The sequence below is a fragment of the Heterodontus francisci genome, chromosome 6, assembly GCF_036365525.1.
Source record: "Heterodontus francisci isolate sHetFra1 chromosome 6, sHetFra1.hap1, whole genome shotgun sequence".
Classification (NCBI taxonomy): domain Eukaryota; kingdom Metazoa; phylum Chordata; class Chondrichthyes; order Heterodontiformes; family Heterodontidae; genus Heterodontus; species Heterodontus francisci.
In genome coordinates this window covers 15,759,731-15,780,019 of record NC_090376.1, presented here as the reverse complement: position 1 = coordinate 15,780,019, position 20,289 = coordinate 15,759,731, and the positions used below count along the sequence as shown (strand labels likewise).

The following is a 20,289-nucleotide window of genomic DNA, read 5'->3' as shown; positions in this document are numbered from 1 at the left end:
CTGCACTTAGGGAGCACCTTCAATATGGTGCAATGTGATTTACAAAAGGGGTAACAAATGCCAAGCAAATATTAAGAGGGATGAGTTAGGGAAGGTGAACAAAGAAAGGCATGATAAAAGAGGTAGGTTTTGAGGAGTTCTTTGAAGAAGTAACATATGCTGTGGATAAAGGGGAACCAGTGGATGTACTGTACTTAGATTTCCAGAAGGCATTTGATAAGGTGCCACATCAAAGGTTATTGCAGAAAATAAAAGCTCATGGTGTAGGGGGTAACATATTGGCATGGATAGAAGATTGACTAGCTAACAGGAAACAGAGAGTACGCATAAATGGGTCATTTTCCGGTTGGCAAGATGTAACAAGTGGTGTGCCGCAGGGATCAGCGCTGGGTCCTCAACTTTTTACAATTTATATAAATGACTTGGATGAAGGGACCGAAGGCATGGTTGCTAAATTTGCTGATAAGAACACAAGGAATAGGAGCAGAAGTAGGCCATATGACCCATCGAGCCTGCTCCGCCATGCAATATGATCAAGGCTGATCGTGGGCTTCAATTCCACTTTCCTGCCCGCTCCCCATATCCCTTGATTCCCTGTGAGACCAAAAATCTCTCTATCCTAGCCTTAAATGTATTAAATGATGGGGAATCCACAACTTTCTGGGGTAGAGAATGCCAAAGATTCACAACCCTTTGAGTGTAGTAATTTCTCCTCATCTCAGTCCTGAATGATTGGCCCCTTATCCTGAGACTATGTCCCTGTGTTCTAGATCCCCTGAACCGTGGGAACAATCTCTCAGCCTTTACCCTGTCAAGCCCTTTCACAGTAGATAGGTGGGAAAGTAAGTTGTGAAGAGGACATAAGGAGGCTACAAAGGGATATTGATAGGCTAAGTGAAGGGCAAAGATCTAGAAAATGGAGTATAATGTGGGAAAATGTGAAATTGTCCACTTTGGCAGGAAGAATAAAAAAGAAGCATTGTATCCAAATGGTGAGCAATTGCAGAGCTCTGAGATGCAGAGGGATCTGGGTGTCCTGGTGCATGAATCGCAAAAGGTTAGTATGCAGGTACAGCATGTAATTAGGAAAGTTAATAGAATTATATCATTTATCACGAGGGGAATTGAATATAAAAGTAGGGAGGTTATGCTTCAGCTATACAGGTCATTGGTGAGATCATATCTGGAGTACTGTGTACAGTACTGGTCTCCTTATTTAAGGAAGGATGTAAATGCAGTTGGAGGCAGTACAGAGAAGGTTTACTAGACTAATACCTGGAATGAGCAGGCTGTCTTACGAGAAAAGATTGGTCAGGCTAGGCTTGTATCTGCTGGAATTTAGAAGAGTAAGAGGCAACTTGATTGAAACATAGAAGATCCTGAGGGGTCTTGACAGGGTGGATGTGGAAAGGATGTTTCCTCTTGTGGGAGAATCTAGAACTAGGGGTCACTATTTAAAAATAAGGAGTTGCCCATTTAAGACAGAGATGAGGAGAATTTTTTTCTCTCAGAGGATCGTGAGTCTTTGGAACTCTCTTCCTCAAAAGCCGGTGGAAGCAGAGTCTTTGAATATTTTTAAGGCAATGGTAGATAGATTCTTGATAAGCAAGGGGGTGAAAGGTTAATGGGAGTAGACAGGAATGTGAAGTCAAGTTTACAATCAGATCAGCCATGATCTTATTGAATGGCGGAGCAGGTTCGAGGGGCCCAGTGGCATACTCCTGCTCCTAATTCGTATGTCTGCATGTTCGTATGTTTGAGGCTTTGAAAATGGTGAGAGATGGAGCAAGGTGGAACGGTATGGAAAGAAACTCTAGAGTGCAGGAACATGATGGGTAAAAAAATGCAGCTAGATGGTCATTCTACTGTTGGCTGTTGCATGCAAATGAAATCTGTTCTCATACTTCCACTATTTGAAGGGTCTGCTCCTCAAACTAAGTCCCATGCTCCTGATCTTTGGCCACCCAGTGTAGTGGGGGTGAGGTGTGGGCTAGTTGGAAGACCTCTGCGTCGGTCTGCTCCTGGGCCTGGCCAAGGTCCAGGTTAGATGCTGCCTATGGGACTGATTGCTCTGGATGCCTGGCTCTATTCCACGTCTTTTCCATGCCCGGGTGGCCCTGGAGAAGCAGCATGTGGTGTTGAGGTCTCCCAAGACCACGGGGTAATGCTGGGTATAGGGTGTGCAGTGGGACACTGATTGCTATCATATTTAAGGTTATGTTTCCTCTGTTTTTATGATTATGTGCTGTATCAGTTATGGCTCCTTAAAAAGATGGGACTACGTTTGTTTGGTTTATGGTTAATTGCAGTCGGGCGACCCATTGGTATCTTCTTATAGGTTAATTTAAAAAAGGCATAAAGCAGGCTGTAGTGACATTATGACAGAAATGCAAGGCTTAGATACTGCTTAAAACAGATAAGGAAGGGCACAGTCATGCAGTGTTGGACCAAAACACTATTGCCATGGAAAGATCTTAGGTCTACCACTGCAGTGAGACAACAAGCAGAATCCAGATGCTTCCTACCAATTCTCAAGGGGACGGAGTCAAGATTCACCTGGGACATTCTCACGCACCTCCATCTACCTATCTATAAAGTAGCACAAGCAGATTCTCCGAGGAGGTGGTTGCCTGCTGCCACAGAGGTAGGCGTATGTTTGTGAACTGCATACAAAATTGTTGCTGCATCGGCATGAGTTCCACTCATTCATCACTCCTTGGTTCTTTTATGCTGATCCAGATATGGGAAACAGCACTTACAGGAATGAGCAAAAGGTCAGTGCCTGTGTTGAAATTATAGGGTTGCTGGATTGGAGGCAATGTCTGGCAAAGTGAGGAGAGGGGCTCACCAGTTGGCCGGTGTGAATGAATTCTAATTCAGTCAAGGATTTTGATCTGGGGGAGACAGCAGTGAACATGTCACACTTTAGACTAAAGCCATCCATGTTTACAAATTCCAAACCTTCTCACTAATCTGTTAAAATGAATATTTCATGTTGAGAGGAGGAAATCCCCAACTGAATTCACTTAATCATTATTGCAAAACTGAGTGATTTATTGTCCAACTGCAGCTGCACAGCCCTAGCTTCCATCAGACATTCAAACATAGAACAGAAAGACTTGCATTTATATAGCGCCTTTCACAATCTCGAAATGTCCCTAAAGCACTTTGCAGCCAATGAATTAGTTTTGAACTGTTGTAATGGAAGAAACATAGAAACATAAAAAATAGGAGCAGGAGTAGGCCATTCGGCCCTTCGAGCCTGCACCGCCATTCAATATGATCATGGCTGATCATCCAAACTCAGTACCCTGTTCCCGCTTTCTCCCCGTATCCCTCGATCCCTTTAGCCCTAAGAACTATATCTAACTCTTTCTTGAATATATTTAATGATTTGGCCTCAACTGCTTTCCGTGGTAGAGAATTCCACAGGTTCACCACTCACTGGGTGAAGAAACCCCTCCTCATCTCAGTCCTAAATGGCTTACCCCTTATCCTTAGACTGTAACCCCTGGTCCTGGACTCCCCCACCATCGGAAACATCCTTCCTGCATCTAGTCTGTCCAGTCCTGTTAGAATTTTGTAGGTTTCTATGAGATCCCCTCTCATTCTTCTGAACTCTAGCGAATACAAGCCTAATCGACCCAATTTCTCTTCAAACGTCAGTCCTGCCATGGCAGCCAATAATGACCACAGTCTGTCTTTTTTAGTGATATCGATTGAGGGATAAATATCGACCAGGACACCAGGGAGAATTTCCATGATCTTCTTTGAAATAGTGCTGCGGGATCTTGTACGGCCACCTGAGAGAGCAGACGATGCCTTGGTTTAATGTTTCATTCAAAAGGCAAAACCTCCTATAGTGCAGGGCTCCCTCAGTCTGTGCTAGCGCGTCAGCCTGGAAATTTATGCTCAAGTTTCTGGAGAGGGACTTGAACACACAACAATCTGACAGAGAGCATGAGAGTGCTACCAACTGAACTACAGCTGACAGACATGGCTCAATAAGACAGTAGGTTGCGCAATTTTATTTTATTCTTTCATGGGATGTTGGGAATCGCTGGCAAGGCCAGCATTTGTTTTCTCTCCCTAATTGCCCTTGACAACTGATGCTTGCTAGGTCATTTCAGAGTGCAGTTAAGAGTCAACCACATTGCTGTGGGTCTGGAGTCACATGTAGGCCAGACCAGGTAAGGACAGCAGATTTCCTTCCCTAAAGGACATTAGTGAACCAGATGGGTTTTCATGATAATCAGTGATAGTTTTGTGGCACCATTACTGAGACTAGCTTTCACTTCCAGATTTTTATTAGTTAATTTAATTGATATGCCACCAGCTCCGTGGTGGGATTTGAACCCATGTCCCCAGGGCATTGGCCTGGGCATCTGCATTACTAGTTCGGTGACTTTACCGCTATGCTGCTATCTTCCCCATCCATCTCCCCAAACACCAACCAAGACATTGAGAAAGCTTCTGCAATAACAACAACAAAATGTTTTGTGGGGCCCAACGGCTTTAATACCCTCCTCTGTAAATATTAATGTACCTGTAGCGTGAATCCACAAGCAGTTTTGAAGGTAGCCTCCAAAGTATTCTCGGCCCTGGGTCTCCTGCAGCAATGCAGTCCAAATGCAGAGTGCTTCCATAGCTAATGTCCACTTTTCGGGGAGATGAAACAGTAATCTTGGCAGTAGCTGAACTTTTTTGAATGTTTATGCTCACTGTCCTCCTGGCAACGCCGACTATATTAGTTGCCACACATTCATAGTTTCCAACCTCTCGCTCCGACAGGTTACGTATGTACAGGGTGCCATTTGGAAAAACAAACAGATTGCCATTGATGAACTGGGAAGGCCGGATCTGTGTCCCATCAAAAAGGATCCAGCGAATATTTGCTGGGGGTGCGGCTTTGGCAGTGCAGTGAACACGAGCACCCTGCCCTGTGACGATTGTGACACTCTCGGTCCTTTCTTGTTGAATCATAGGAGGCAGCGCCGCAATGTGCAGCCTCACTGTCACAGTGTCTGCTCCCACGGCATTGCTAGCGATGCACTTGTAAACCCCTCGATCTGAGAACGCCGTCTTCCTAATGGACAAGGTCCCGTTCTGCATCACTGTCAAACTACTCCCCACGCCGCCTGGAGTCTGCAGGAGCTTCCTGCCCGGCAGCAACCATGAAACGTGGGGGGTGGGCGTTCCCTCGGCCCTGCACTCTGCCAGGAACGGTTCTCCCAGGTACACGGTGGTGTCTTTGTAGCGGGCTCCAACTATTCGCGGTGGCTGGGCCAGCACGATCAATGTGATCACCATCTTGTCTGTGCCGTACAGATTCCGCGCGGTGCACAGGTACTGCCCGCGGTCCTGGACTTGAACATTGTGAATGCCAAAGGTCCCATTGTCGAAGACTGCAAATCGTAGCATTTTGCTACTTGCCATCATCACAGCCCCTGTAAGAAGCACAAGGATTTTAATATTGAACTCTTTCATTTCAGCCAGGGAATTAGCAAGGATGCTACAATCAGTCTCAGTGTTCTGAGGACTTGAGGGCATACATGGTTACCATCATCAGGCCATTGGCGTATGCACAGATAGCACTGCTCTACTAGTGAATCGGGTTGCAGATGGTCATTTCCAGGTGGTTGTAACTCTACCTGGAAATGTGAGTACGTGGGTTCTGGCAGGTGAGCACATTTTACCTCAAGTGCAGCCTGACAGTCATGGAATTCCACCATTTCTCCTGCTTTAAAAAAAAATCAGTAAAGGAGATTTCCCAATGAGAAGCCCATTGTCTCAATATTATGGATGTACCAAAAGAATATCGCCAGATTACAGTGGCAAAAAGCCCTCTAAGTTTTTTTCAAAATTCTTTGCATGGGACATGGGCATCACTGGCTAGGCCAGCATTTGTTGCCTATCCCTAATTGCCCTTGATCACTGAGTGGCTTACTAAGCCATTTCAGAGGGCAGTTAAGAGTCAACCACATTGCTGTGTGTCTGGAGTCACATGTAGGCCAGACCAGAGAAGGATGGCAGATTTCCTTCCCTAAAGGACATTAGTGAACCAGGTGGGTTTTTAGAACAATCAATGATAGTTTCATGGCACCATTACTGACACTAGCTTTCTACTCCAGATTATTATTAATTAATTGAATTTAAATTCCACCAGCTGCTGTGGTGGGATCTGAATCCATGTCACCAGGGCCTTAGCCCAGGCCTCTGGATTGCCTCTGGATTACTAGTCCAGTGACGTTACCACCAAGCCACTGTCTCCCCCAATTGGAGACAGGAAAGAAAGAAAAAGATTCACCAATAACCTCAGCATGCTGCTACCAATCTTACTATCAGATTCTTTCAATACATTTCCTTAAACAGCATACCCTACCTGTCCTGTAAGTACTGGCGTAAACACTTGGAACTTTCATATATGTCCAATTAGCAACATCAGGGTCAGACTTTAATATCTATTAAAGGTCTGCTACCTGACCCGAACCCGACGGGACCCAACGACATGTGTCGGATTCGGGTCGGATCGGGTTGCACATCCGGGTCTGGCATTTGGGCTCGGGTCAGGTCAGGCCGGATCGGACACGCTCTATCGCAACCTCAGGTGAGTGACTCTAATGTTAATTTACTTTTTGGACTTTAAAGGTGGCTTTGTTACAGTTATTTTAAGCTTGCGCAGGTAAGGAACAAAGTGAAAAATGGAAAGTAGGCTAACTGATGGTCGGGTCGGGTTGAGTCGGGCATGGGAAAAAATGGAAGGACTCGGGCCGGGTCGGGGTCGGGGTCGGATGGGGTTCTGTCGGGCTTGGGTCGGGTCTCATTTGTAGACCCGAGCAGGCCTTTAATATCAATGACTGAAAACTGCTGAGCCCTTCTTGTGCCATTACAAAATCCTTCCTGGAAAATTGGATGGGCCCTAAATTCTTATATCATAGATCTTGCTAACTGGATGTAATTTAAAGGAAAATCTACCCGACAGTCTTCAGGAAAAGAGGAGAAATAAATTAGAGGAACTGTTTGGCAAATTCAATAATAGGAATGGCTTGTTCCAAGAATCCAGCTTCAGTGCAAACTCAGATTGAATCCAGAACTATGTCTTCTTTAATGCGTCATTTCATTTGTTTTATCTTAAATTCCAATTAAATATCACCACTGCTAGTTCGACTGAAATATCCTGTGAAATGTAGTCCTAGTGACATGATCCCTTCAATTTTTCCTGAAGTGCAAAAATACCTAACCTTTCGGAGAGAAAGAATGAGTGGGGCGTGAGTTTAGGATCCTGAACGGCAGGGGCTATGTACATCATAACCCACATCTAAAGTTTATGAAACCATTCTTCACAACAAAACTACCACTGGGAGAAAAAAAATCAGTCACATAAAATTGAACCCAAAAGGAGTCTAGTTAAGGTATATACAGCTGAGAACAGTCTGATATACCCATACACCAAATATGTAGCTGTTGTAGCACGGCATGTTTGTACAACCTCTTGCTCTCGTTGCATCTATAGGAGAGCCTTCTGCCTCAATGGGCCCTATGGAACTTCTTTAAATCCCTCTGCCTCTCTGCTTCTCCCCCCACCTTTAGCAACCTTCTCAAAACCCATCTTTTCTATCCATCTTTTCTCTTCTTTTTCTTCCTTATCCCCTCTGTAAACTGTTTGGAATATTTTCTATGTAAAAAAGGTCTTAAATCATTGAATCATAAAATGTTCCAGCACAAAATGATCCAACACAGACTACTTGAAGGATAAATTTCCACCATCTTTTCTCCAGTGCACCATCTCATCTAATCCTACTCGCCTGCATGTTCCTCATATCAATTAATATTTTTTTCAAGGAACGAATTCCCTTTTAAAAAGAACTGTAGACTCTACTTCAACCACCCCCTTCCTTCTTTTTGTGATTATCTTAAATTTATGGCCCCCTTGCTAAAATTTTGCATAAATTAGAGGAAAATATGTTAGCTTCTGTTGAGTATTTAAATATAATGGGGATGATTTTCCCCAGATATTTTAAATGCAAAAAGAGTCTACGAGGTGGCCAAATTGCGGTCTTAAACTGAAACTAACACAAAATGTTATTTTGGTAAAGGAGTTGAAGCTGGCGTGAGGAACAGTCACCCGTAGGATCGTTAAACAGTTGATGCCTGCCAGTGCTTGTTAATGAGGTTGAACGGCATTTTTGTTGCCAGTACTTGACCTAACGCCCTCTCCTAACAGTGACTTGCTGATTGGGAGTAGACTGGTTGTTGCAGGAGATTTTGAGAGCTACCTAAAGGTACATTACATTTTACCATTCACTTGCTGCTAGAGGTTTGAAGAGGACTTTTGAAACTTATCAGGAGATCTTTCTGGGACACTTTGCCGAGACATCGCCAACACACTATCAACATTTACTTACTTAGTACTTAGAGATACAGCACTGAAACAGGCCCTTCGGCCCACCGAGTCTGTGCCGACCATCAACCACCCATTGACACTAATCCTACACTAATTCCATATTCCTACCACATCCCCACCTGTCCCTACATTTCCCTACCACCTACCTATACTAAGGGCAATTTATAATGGCCAATTTACCTATCAACCTGCAAGTCTTTGGCATGTGGGAGGAAACTGGAGCACCCGGAGGAAACCCATGCAGACACAGGGAGAACTTGCAAACTCCACACAGGCAGTACCCAGAATTGATCCCGGGTCGCTGGAGCTGTGAGGCTCAGAGATTCTTTGAGGACTTCACCTAAAAAGAGTAAGTGCTGTGCTACTCCCAACTTATTGAACGCCTTATAGGAGTTATCACGAGAAAGTGAGTGTTCAGTCATGAATCTTGCTAGGGGTCCTGCTTCGTCTAAAAGAGGAATGGAAAGAGGAACATAGGAACAAGAGGAGGCCATTCAGCCTCTTGAATCTGTTCCATCATTCAATCAGATCATGGCTGATCAGCAACCTAACTCCATGTACCTTTGCCCCATGTCCCTTAAACCTTTGGTTAATAAAACCTATCATTCCCAGCTTTAAAATTAACAATTGATCTAGCATCAATTGTCATTTGCAGAAGAGAGTTCAAAACTTCTGCCACCCTTTGTGTGTAGCAGTGTTTCCTAATTTCACTCCTGAAAGGGCTGACTCTAACTTTTAGATTATGCCCCCTAGCCCTATATTCCCCAACCAGCAGAAATAGTTTCTCTCGATCTACGCTATCGGTTTCCCTTAATATCTTTAAAACTTTAATCAAGTCACAGCTTAACCTTTTAAATTCCAGGGAATAAACCCTAATTTGTGTAATCACTCCTTGTAATTTAATCCTTGGAGTATAGGTATCATTCTGGTAAGCCTATGCTGCACTCCCTCCAAGCCAATATATCCTTCCTAAGGTGTGGTTCCTAGAACTGTTCACAGTGCTCCAGGTGTATTCTAACCAGGGCTTTGCATAGCTGAAGCATTCCACTATCCATTACTTCAGTCACCTCTTCAGAAAATTCAAGAAGGAGATGAGGCCAGGGAGGACAGTGCCAGCTGCTGCAGGAAAGAGGGACATGAGGATGAAAAGGGCCCCAGATTCATGGTGACTTGGTGCATGTGCCACAATCTGTTGTTCATGACTGACCAGCCCTTACCCAGCAATTATACCAGGCAGTGAAGGTTAGGGGCACAAGTGGTGGAGGAGGAGGAGGAGGAGAAGAAAGGGATTGGAGGACAAGTATATCCCTCCTCCTCTGGACCTCCTCTGCCAGAGCTTCCAGTGAGAACATGTGCACCCTCTCACTCAGTCCCTAAGCCATCCTGAAACCTGCTGGTGTGCACTCCACACCTTAAATGGAAGTGGGTGCATGGAGCCTATGTATACCACTCCACATAAATTACACCTAATCGGTGCTTGAGTGCTAAACCTGATTTAGGTAAGTTCCAGTTATGATAATCAGCAATTAGGATCAGAATTGTGTGCTAAATCCAGACTTTCAAACAGACTTGGCTTATTAGCACAGCATCCATTTAAAGCCTGTTTTCACCCTTTCAGCAAAATAACCTCTAGTGGGTTGTTAAGAAAGAACAATCACTTACGACAGCCCAACATGCTTCATCACCAATGGTTACTATAAGTGTCATAAAGGCAAAACACAATCAGGGTGATTAAAATGTTAGTCAGGATAACTCCAATTAGTGCCAAAGGATTGCTTAAATCTTCATAAGCAGGTGTACAAGATTTTAGTTTAACAGCTCACCCAAAAGCCAACACATCTGATTGTACAGCACTCCCTCAACACCACATAGGTGTATCAATCTTGACTATGTCAATAGTGGGGTTCAAATCTAACATCCTTTTGCCTCAGATTTAACAGTACTATTGGTAAGTTAGTGTTGCCAAATCTCCAGGATTAGAGTCATAGTCATAGAGAGACTGGCTGAAACAGGCCCTTCGGCCCACTGAGTCTGTGCCAACCATCAACCACCCATTTATACTAATCCTACATTAATCCCATATTCCTTACCACATCCTCACCTTCCCTCAATTCTCCTACCATCTACCTACACTAGGGGCAATTTACAATGGCCAATTTACCTATCAACCTGCAAGTCTTTGGCTGTAGGAGGAAACCAGAAAACCCAGCAGAAACCCACACGGTCACAGGGAGAACTTGCAAACTCCACACAGGCAGAACCCAGAACCGAGCCCAGGTCACTAGAGCTGTGAGGCTGCGGTGCTAACCACTGTGCCGCCCGCACTGTGCTACCCCAGATGCCCTGGATTTGCCGGGAATTAAAGACTAATCCCCAGGACACTGCTGTGAGCAACCCTAAAAAAAAATCATAGGGATAATAATTTCTTTAGAAAAATAATAACTCCCTTTGAACATTTTTGTTTACTTGTTATAAAATTACTGAACATACAATAAAAGGCTGATAGTTAAGAATCATCCTTTCAGGTAATGAAGGGTCTATTTACTTTCCAATTAGCATGGTAAGTACAAGTCTGGACATGTAAGCCAGCCAATGGCAGGAGTGTGGGGGAAGGGTATTTTGGAGGCTGGAGGTCAGGTGATGTCAGCTCCAAGAATATGACCAACCAGAGTTGGCAACCCTACACTAAGCCAATATGACACTGGGGCTGAAGGGATGTAGCCTTCTATTGAGTGGATGCCTTGACTAACTCATATAGAGTGGATCTGCAAGTTGTTGCCTCTTGGTGCTGATCGATTGCTCATTATGGAAACTACCATGATTTTCCTTCACATTGATAAAGCACTGCATTTTTTAGTTTACTCATTGTAAGACTGTAAAGTAGATATACTCAACAGGTCTCTTACCTGTTGACACTTTTGTCCAAGACACAAAAGGCTTGGGCTCCCCAGTTGTATCGCAAGGAAGGTAAGCGTCCATCTCTGCTTTCACTGACACTGTCAGAGGGTTCCTGGTGACTATTTTTGGCTTTCCCTTTGTCACCTTAAAATTGGGAGATGATTGAGCAGCTTTGGATGAGTTCCCTCCTAACTGTGGAAGGATTGGGGTATAATATAACCTTTTGTTCAATAAGGTATTTCTAAATGATTGAGCAGTGGTATTTGTGGTGGGTACAGTTGTTGGGGTACCCGTGAGTACTGCCACTTTTGGCATGGTTGGCATGGACATATTTGCTGAGGTTTTCACTTTAGTAAACAGACTTGGGATCTGTAAATGACGGTGTGATTGAGTGCCTTGATTTGTAGTGGGTATTTGTACAATGGATTTCCTTAATGGCGTTATGTAATTTGTTTCAGCTTTTCTCGAACTGGCATTTAAATCAGCATCCGTCCTATCGACTAGTTTGTTAAATATCAATGGGCTTGTTTGGAACAGAGTTGCTGATGTTGCTGTGGGTGACTTGATGAAAGGTTCATCAGATTTTGTTACATTTTGCACGGTTCTTGGTGCAAATGTTTTCAAACCGGGCTTGTCAGTTACTTCTGATGGTGCTCCAGTTGTAAAATGATGTGACCAACCCCTTGTTGTAGGTATCAGTGGTTTTTGCGTCATTCCTACTGGAATATATTTGGGAGATTTAGGCCTGAAGCCTTGGTTTGGAATGGACATTAGGCTGATATTTTCATCTGCCTTCCATTTATGCTTTGAAATCCAAGTTAAGTTGTTTGACTGTTCTGTGTGTGTTTCTTTAACTTGTTGTCTGCCTTGTGTGGTTGCTATATGCTGTCTTGAATGGACTCTATCTGGTGTATTATTGCTTTCAGATGTTCTGTTGATTTTTAGTCGATCTTGTTTCATTACTCCTATTCTAGCAGTTTTTTGAGTGGGCAAGACACCTTGTGGAGAAATGGCTGAAGGCAGGATTTCTTCGTCCATTGTAACCGTGGGTTGAGAAGGCAAAAGAGGGATATGTCCAAAGGCTACATTGGTTGGTTGGGCTTCTGGCACAAAATTTTCTGTTACTTCTCTATATGGAGAAATGTTCTGACCAGGAAATCGTGAAGGAGCAATAGTTGTGTCAGGAGAATGTAATTTTGGTGTAATATCACTTCTATTTTGTCGAAATGTGGAAATTCCATGAGATGAGTCGACCTCTGGTGATTTAGTCCCAGTTTCTAAAACTGTTGTGGTTGGTACTTTTGGCACCATGTTTGATTTTGGAGTTTCCCTGGATTCCTGCATATTAGAAGCAGTAGTTGTGGTTAATATCTCACGGTAATTCATGACCGATTTTGATGTCAAATGAACTGTTGTAGTAATAGGAAGTACTGTAATTGGGACAAGTGGATTTAAGATAACATCTGATGTTTTTCTGCTGTCCTGTACTCCTTTTAATTTCCCAGATATCACTGGAACAACTGAAGTAGTGTTTGTTGTGGTTGATATGGGTCTACCGCTTGACTCCTGAGAATCCGAGTGAGTAGTGAGATCTGGAGGTTTACCAAAGGTATTTAATATCAGAGGTGATATGGTTGTAGCATCAAGCTTTGTACCATTGTGCAATTTAAAATCCCTTTGAACAAACAGTGTATTTGTTTGATGAGTTAGAGATTCAGGATTGGATGATCCTGACTTGGGAAGATTTGAGAAAGTGGCTTTTGTAGTTTTAAGTGTCATCCGCATTGTCAAAGTTAATGGTTTTGGTTGATGCGACTTTGAAGACTGTGACCCTTGAGTGACAGGTGTTCCAGGAGATTTGGTTGTATATGGAGACTTTACAATGGTCAAGACATTCAGCGATTTTAGTTTTGGTTCCTTTGTAGTCAGTTGTTCTAAAACAGGTGACTTTATTTTGCTGGAAGCCGTTGTTGCTAACTTTGAATCTGGCTCCTTTTCTATTGTAGTGCTGACTTTGATTTGGCCATTTTCAGAATGTTTCATTTCTGTTGGAACAGCCTTCACACTTGGCCCAGTGGTTGATGTCATAATTACACGGGTAGGTTTTGCTTCTTTGGCCCTGGCTATTGGGTATAAATGTTGCCTTTGCCTGTACCTGTTAGGCCGATACTTCCTTCTGCCAGGAAGTCTTCTCCTTGGGTATTTTCGAGAAGCAGTAATAGACGTTTGTTTGCTTTGGCCAGCTCTTGCATTAACATTCGTTGCAGTGGTTGTCTTTGTCATGGTCCTGGGCACCATGATTTTCGCTGTAGTTGCTTTGGCTATAGTGATGGGAGGAATGGTAGCAGCAGTTGTGATAGCTGGTTTGGTTGTGGTGTTGGAGACCAGGGTTGTAACTAAAGTTGCTTCAGTCATGAGGCCCAAGGTAGTGGTAGTTCTAGCTTTGGTTGTAGAGGTAGAGGCTCTGGCAATTGATGAAGTTGCTTTGGTTGTGGTCATAGTGGTAACTGTTTTGCTCCCTTTGGTTGGACCTCCTCTGATAAATGTGCTGTCTTTACTGCTGTTAGAATTTATGTCTGTAATATCAATTATGGAATCCGTTCCAGGAAGCTTTCTTGCTGGATGTGTAACAGCTTTAGTAATCCAAGGTTCTATTAGCTCCTCATTTACATTAGTTTTTGGAGTATTTGTTTTATTTTGAATGACAGATAGATCATTATCTTCTGGTTCCCTCTGTATTGGCTCCACTATAATTATTTCCTCTCTTGGCTCAATACTGACCTGTTCCAGTGCTGAAGCTGTGGTTGTTGGCAAATCCCAGATTTTGTGCTCATACCTCAGTTCTGAAAGGAACTTGGCTGCAGTGCTGGACTCCGTAGTGCTTTGGAGAACAGGCTCAGTATGAGATGCACCAGACAGTTGATTTTTAGCAGAATTAGTATCACCCCTTACTGTTGGCTGCAAAATGTTTTCTTGTTGTTTAAGACCGAGAGTGTCATTAAGTGTAGTGGTCTCCAGTATATAGAAATCTTTTGCTATTTCACTTTGGGGTGAACTTACGTGTAATAATTCATCCTCCAAAAAATTTAGATCTCCAATTCCTGATGATTCCTCCACACCAGATTCCTCTTCTGAGATTGTGTCGAGTTTTTTTGGGTGATTTGCCACCTGGTGATGTACTTTCTTTCCGTTTCTAGCTAGTGATGTGGTGCTTGATTTATAGACATGGAATGAGGGGGACACCGTTACTTTAGGAACAGTTTTTGCTCTCACTCTTGCCAAGATGTCTGCCCACTTTTGTGGGTCAATCTTTTTATTAGACATATTGACTCTTCTGCGTAAATCCCATCGTCTCCTGCCTTCTGTCGCTGCCTTCCCCCTGCCCCTCTGTAGCCCTTTCCTTGGTTTAATGTTCCTTTTGGATTCTACTTTGGAATGGTGATGTAAGTCATTAGCATGAAGGCGTATTCCTTCAATAGGTGCCCTGTCAACGTATTTGTTGTAGGTTACTTGTTCCTGACTTTCATATGCTGTTTCCGTACCTGAACCATCCTGTTGTTCTTCCACTGAATCCTCCGTTCTTATAAGGATTTTGGGAAATGGCACTTTAGTAACCTTCCCCTTTTTGACTGGCTGGCTGTGCAACTTTTTAATGACTGCCACATTAACAGTCAGTGAATCTAAACCATACCTGTTGATGGCCAGACACCTGTAGTCCCCACTGTTGCTAACATGACTAGTTTTGATTACTAAAGTTCCATTCTCCAACACAAATCCACTTGTAGTGTTTGACGGGGCACTGAGCACATTCTTATTTGGAAGAATCCAACTCAGCTGGGCATCTGGTACAGAGATGGCAGTGCAGGGCAGCGAGATGATATCTCCAGAATGCACAGTGATGCCACTTTCTTCGACTTGAGATGCATGAACTCTTGCAGGTAGCACAACAACTCTATAGGTCATTGTGTCTGTATCATCTTTAATTGTCCCAATGCACTGATATAAACCTGAATCATAATGATCTACAGCCTTCACGATTAACTTCCCAGTGTTAGAAACAGAAATACGGTTATCTTCGCTGGTGTATGGAGCTTTCAATTGGGTGCCATCAGGAAGCACCCATTGTATTGATGAACTCCCTGAGGCAACAACCTGACAAGTTAGCTGCAGCATAGTCCCTGTAACTACAACATGATCCATCTTTGTCCTGTCGTTTTCTTTTATTAATACCCAGCTGTTCTTGTTTTTTGCATCACTCATTGGAAAGTGTTGCGACAGATATATTGAGAACAAGAGGACGACATGGCTTGCAGTAGTTTGCCTTCTATCAAGCTGGATGTTGATGTGCTGTTGCATTAACCATGAGGGCTCAGCCATAACATTAGCTCTCACACCAGTGTAATAGTAAGCATCGTTATCAATGGCTTGTCTATATCGATAGCTCAGCTTGGGCTCTTTGGACAACATTAAGCCCCTTTCCAGTTTTACAGGTGCTTCACTGTAGTAGGCAATAAGTTTCCATAGTCTTTCCATGTTTTCTTGATCTATATAGCATATAAGGGTTAATGAAAGGGACATATTGACTGAAATTTCTTGTTGACTTAGACGATGCCATTGAATCTTCGCATCGTCCCTTAGTCTGTTGACATGGCAGAACAAATGGTTGTTGTTTCCTTGCTGGTCAGTTAAGTTCAAAGTCATGCTCCCAAATGGTTTCTGATAGTATTGATGTGATATATCTTCACCTTCTTCATCTTCCCATGTACTAATGTTACTCTTCTTCAAAGGGGATACGATTGTTGGCTTTGTACAGGTCAGGTCATTGGATTTCAACTTAAAAAGCTCCTTTTTGGTGTACTGTTTGGGCTCGGAACACACTGAACACAGCCGCCCTCTTGGATACGTTCTGTCCTTTTTACATTTTATGACACCTGCAAATGGGAGGGGGAAAAAAATCAAAGTATTTGACAGAAATTGTTTATTTTCTTTTGCTGATTTCTTCTCCTTTTTCTCCATGTCTCTTCTGATATGCTGAGAGTTGCTAGGGTACAGTCCCATAGGCGCTTGATACCATGTTTTACCTCTGCCAAGAGGCAATTCTGCACATCCAAGACAGTGGGTCTGATGATCCAAACCTTGTACAATGGTTAGAACATAGGAACAGGAGTAGGGCATTCAGCCCCTCAGGCCTGTTTGCCATTCAAATTGATCATGTCTGATCTGTATCTTAATTCTATATACACACCTTTACTCTGTTAAGACCCTTACCCAACAAAAATCTATCAATCTCAGTTTTGAAATTTTCAATTGAGCCCCCAGCCTTAACAGTTTTTTGATAGTTTTTGGCCTACCTCTAATTTTAGGGCTATACCTATTCATTTTGGATTCCTCCACCAGAGGAACTATTTCTCTTATCTACCCGATCAAATTCTTTAATCATATTAAATACCTCGATCGTATTGGGTTTCTGTTTAGATGCTCATGTATCTTTGCATGGTAGCACTAGCTCGGATCATTTGAATGATTTTCTGACACTTTGGCCATCTTGGTTGTGATGTGGCAAGGTCTGGAAGTTGAGGCACCAGTGTCCAATGTAGGGGTGCTGGCTACCTGGTGAGAGATTTTCCAGTGTGAGGGGGAGACGTGGGGATGGGGTCACCAGACACAGGAGCAGGAGGGAATCAGGCAGTGTTTTTTTAAAAGTGGGGCTTCCTTTTCAGTGCTTGTTCCAACTAGGCACTGTTTTTGGCTGAAATGCTAATTAGGCAATCCAATCATATTGTAGGAATGCACCCTGCTTTTAATATTTCTCAGAAGTCAAACAGCCTCGAGCACATCTTGTGTACAAGACCTCAGTGCCTTTTGCACAGGTTACAGACATTGGGGCATGCTAAGAGAGTTGGGCATGTTACAGACCTCAACCTTTGTACCAAATAATAAAGAATTGTCTATTTGGCATTAATGAACGGCAGCAGGCTGTTCAACATTGACTGCATCACAGCTGATCCCACTCCCGCTCTCATCTGATGTCCAAATACAAGGCAGTTTCCAGCAGGAATCAGTGTATAGGGATCAGAAGCCCTTCCTGATTATCCCATTCCCAATCCTCACCGCTTCTGATTTGCTTTTCATTTTGAGCCATTTGAATCATTGCATTGAATAGTGATGCTGCTAATACAACTTTCATTCCTTTGTTTTTTTAAATTTATTCTTTCATGGGATGTTAGGGATGTTATCCATCCGTAATTGCCCTTTACAAGGGAATGGCTTGCTAGGCAGTTAAGAGTCAGCCACATTGCTGTGGGTCTGGAGTCTCATGTAGGTCAGACTGGGTAAGGACAGCAGATTTCCTCCCCAAAAGGACATTAGTGAACCAGATGGGTTTTTAGAACAATCAATGATAGTTTTATGGCACCATTACTGGGACAAGGTTTCAATTCCAGATTTTTAATGAAATATTGAATTTATTAACCAGTAGAACTTATATTCCACCAGCTTCCATGGTGGGATTTGAACCCATGACCCCAGGGCATTAATCTGAGTCTTTAGATTACTGGTTTAGTGATATTACCACTACACTACCACTATGAAGGCAATGAGAAATGTTGTACTTCAGTTGCTTACACAACTGTATATTGATTCTTTGTGTTTTTTTATTTTAAAAAAACCTGTAGAGACAAAAGAGCCAAATGATAACACTGGAGCAGGAGGAGGGCATTCAGCCCTTCAGGCCTGCTCCATGATCAATTAGCTCATGGCTGATCTTGTCTCTACCTTAACTCCATTGACCTGCCTTTGCTCCATATTCCTTCAAACCCTTATCTAACAAAAATCTACTGATTTCATTCTTGAAAGATCCAATTGTCCCATCATTGCCATGTCTTCTGGGGGAGAAAATTCTAGATTTATACTACCTTTTGAGTGGAAAAGTGCATCTGATTTCCTTCCTAAATGGCGAGGTTATAATTTAAGATTATGTCTCTTCGTTCTTGATTTCCCCATCAGAGGAAATAGATCAGGAGGATTAGGGGGTGCATTGAGCTTTACATTTGTGTGATCTGGATTCAATTGTAACCCAGAATGATAGGATAAAATCTTCTTCTGGTTGCTGTTGTAAGGATTCTTTCTAAAGTGACCTTGGAAAGTCCCTGTCCATTTCAAATGGGCAGAGACTGTCCCGGTGGCAAGGACTCACAACACGAAACTGCTCCTAATTCAGCATTGAATTGACAATCTCAATCAAAGAGATCATGGAATACTGGTATAGAAATAGAAGAAAAGTCACACTGGTGCAGGAGGAGGAACTATGCTGAATTTACAGCTGATGCACATTTTCGAGAGCATTGCATACAATTTACAGCACAAAAATGGGCCATTCAGCCCAACTTGTCTATGCCTCTTTTTATTCTCCAAATGAGCCTCCTCTTCTTCTCACCCTAACAACATGGCCTTCTATTCCTCTCTCCCTCATTAACGTATCTAGCTTCCCCTTAAAATCATCTATGTTATTCATTCACTCCATGTGGTGCAAAGTTTCACATTCTCAACACTCTGGATAAAGAAGTTTCTCCTGAGTTCTTTATTGGATTTATTAGTGACAATCTTATTTCTGATGGCCTGGTTTTGGACTCTCTCACAAGTGGGAGCATCTTTTCTACACCTAACTATCAAACCAGTTCAGAATTTTAAAGACCTCCACCAGGCTACCTCTCAGGAGAGAAGACAGTCCCAGCCTGTTCAGAGGTGAAGGGGAGATTTACTGTGCATCTTAATGTACCTCACCTTGGAGTAATTGTTGCTGATACTGGAAATGAAAAGTGCTTCATTTTCCAACACTGACATTCTCGCCTCGATAAGCACAAAAAATATAATATATACATTCCTACTTGGTGCAAAGTCATTGATTACCTTCAGCCTCTTTTTCCCAGTCCAGCAGCCATTTTAACCTGCAGTCACATGACCATGGATTCCCATGTAGGTAGATGCTTTCCAGTTGTGACATTGAATGCAGCATTTTCCTGGGCAGCGTTCTAATGAGATTATCAGAGAGGTAGAGGTACTTTATTGACGAAAATTTAAAATGCTGTAGAAATGAAAAGGTTACGAAGGTGCTTGGATGGATTTGCTGCAACAGGTTTCCTTCGAGATGCACCAGCTTCAGGGAGGTGAGTCCATAGAATGCGCCCGGTTGAATGAACTCAATCTTATTGTGGTCTATGTGCAAGCGTAATAAATTCACCAGTCCCTGAAATGTCTGCCCTGTTATGGCACTCACTTTATTGTAGCTCATTTTAAATACCTGCAAGAGAAGGATAATTAAGTTCAATAATAAGGGGCAATTCAAAACAATACTAAATCAGTTCAGTATGCAGAATGATTTATACCAAAGCACCAAGGTATTCTATTAACAAGAAGCAAGTGCATTACTTTTACAGATTCTTGAGGTGGTTGTTCTTGTATTGCCCATGCAAAGATTTATTGAACTTTATTGGACCATTTTGGGAGGTTTGAGGGGATAGAACAAAGAACAGTACAGTACAGGAACAGGCCATTCGGCCCTCCAAGCCTGCGCCGATCTTGATGCCTGCCTAAACTAAAACCTTCTGCACTTCCGGGGTCCGTATCCCTCTATTCCCATCCTATTCATGTATTTGTCAAGATGCCTCTTAAACGTCTCTATGGTACCTGCTTCCACCACCTCCCCCGGCAACAAGTTCCAGGCACTCACCACCCTCTGTGTAAAGAACTTGCCTCGCACATCCCCTCTAAACTTTGCCCCTCACACCTTAAACCTCTGGCCCCTAGTAACTGACTCTTCCACCCTGGGAAAAAGCTTCTGACTATCCACTCTGTCCATGCCGCTCATAACTTTGTAAACCTCTGTCATGTCGCCCCTCCACTTCCGTCGTTCCAGTGAAAACAATCCGAGTTTATCCAACCTCTCCTCATAGCTAATGCCCTCCAGACCAGGCAACATTCTGGTAAAC

The 20,289-nt window shown here is 43.1% G+C and overlaps 1 protein-coding gene across 2 annotated transcripts in view; it reads right to left on the bottom strand.

Moving 5' to 3' along the window:
* mxra5a (matrix-remodelling associated 5a) overlaps nt 1-20,289 on the bottom strand; it is a 50,453-nt gene that overhangs the window by 6,327 nt on the left and 23,837 nt on the right. For both annotated transcript variants that reach the window (XM_068033145.1, XM_068033146.1), the window contains 3 exons: nt 19,211-19,601; nt 11,311-16,233; nt 4,547-5,447 (listed from right to left, as the gene is read on the bottom strand). In XM_068033145.1, the coding sequence (XP_067889246.1) occupies nt 4,547-5,447; nt 11,311-16,233; nt 19,211-19,601 (6,215 nt within the window). The remainder of the gene's footprint in view (nt 1-4,546; nt 5,448-11,310; nt 16,234-19,210; nt 19,602-20,289) is intronic.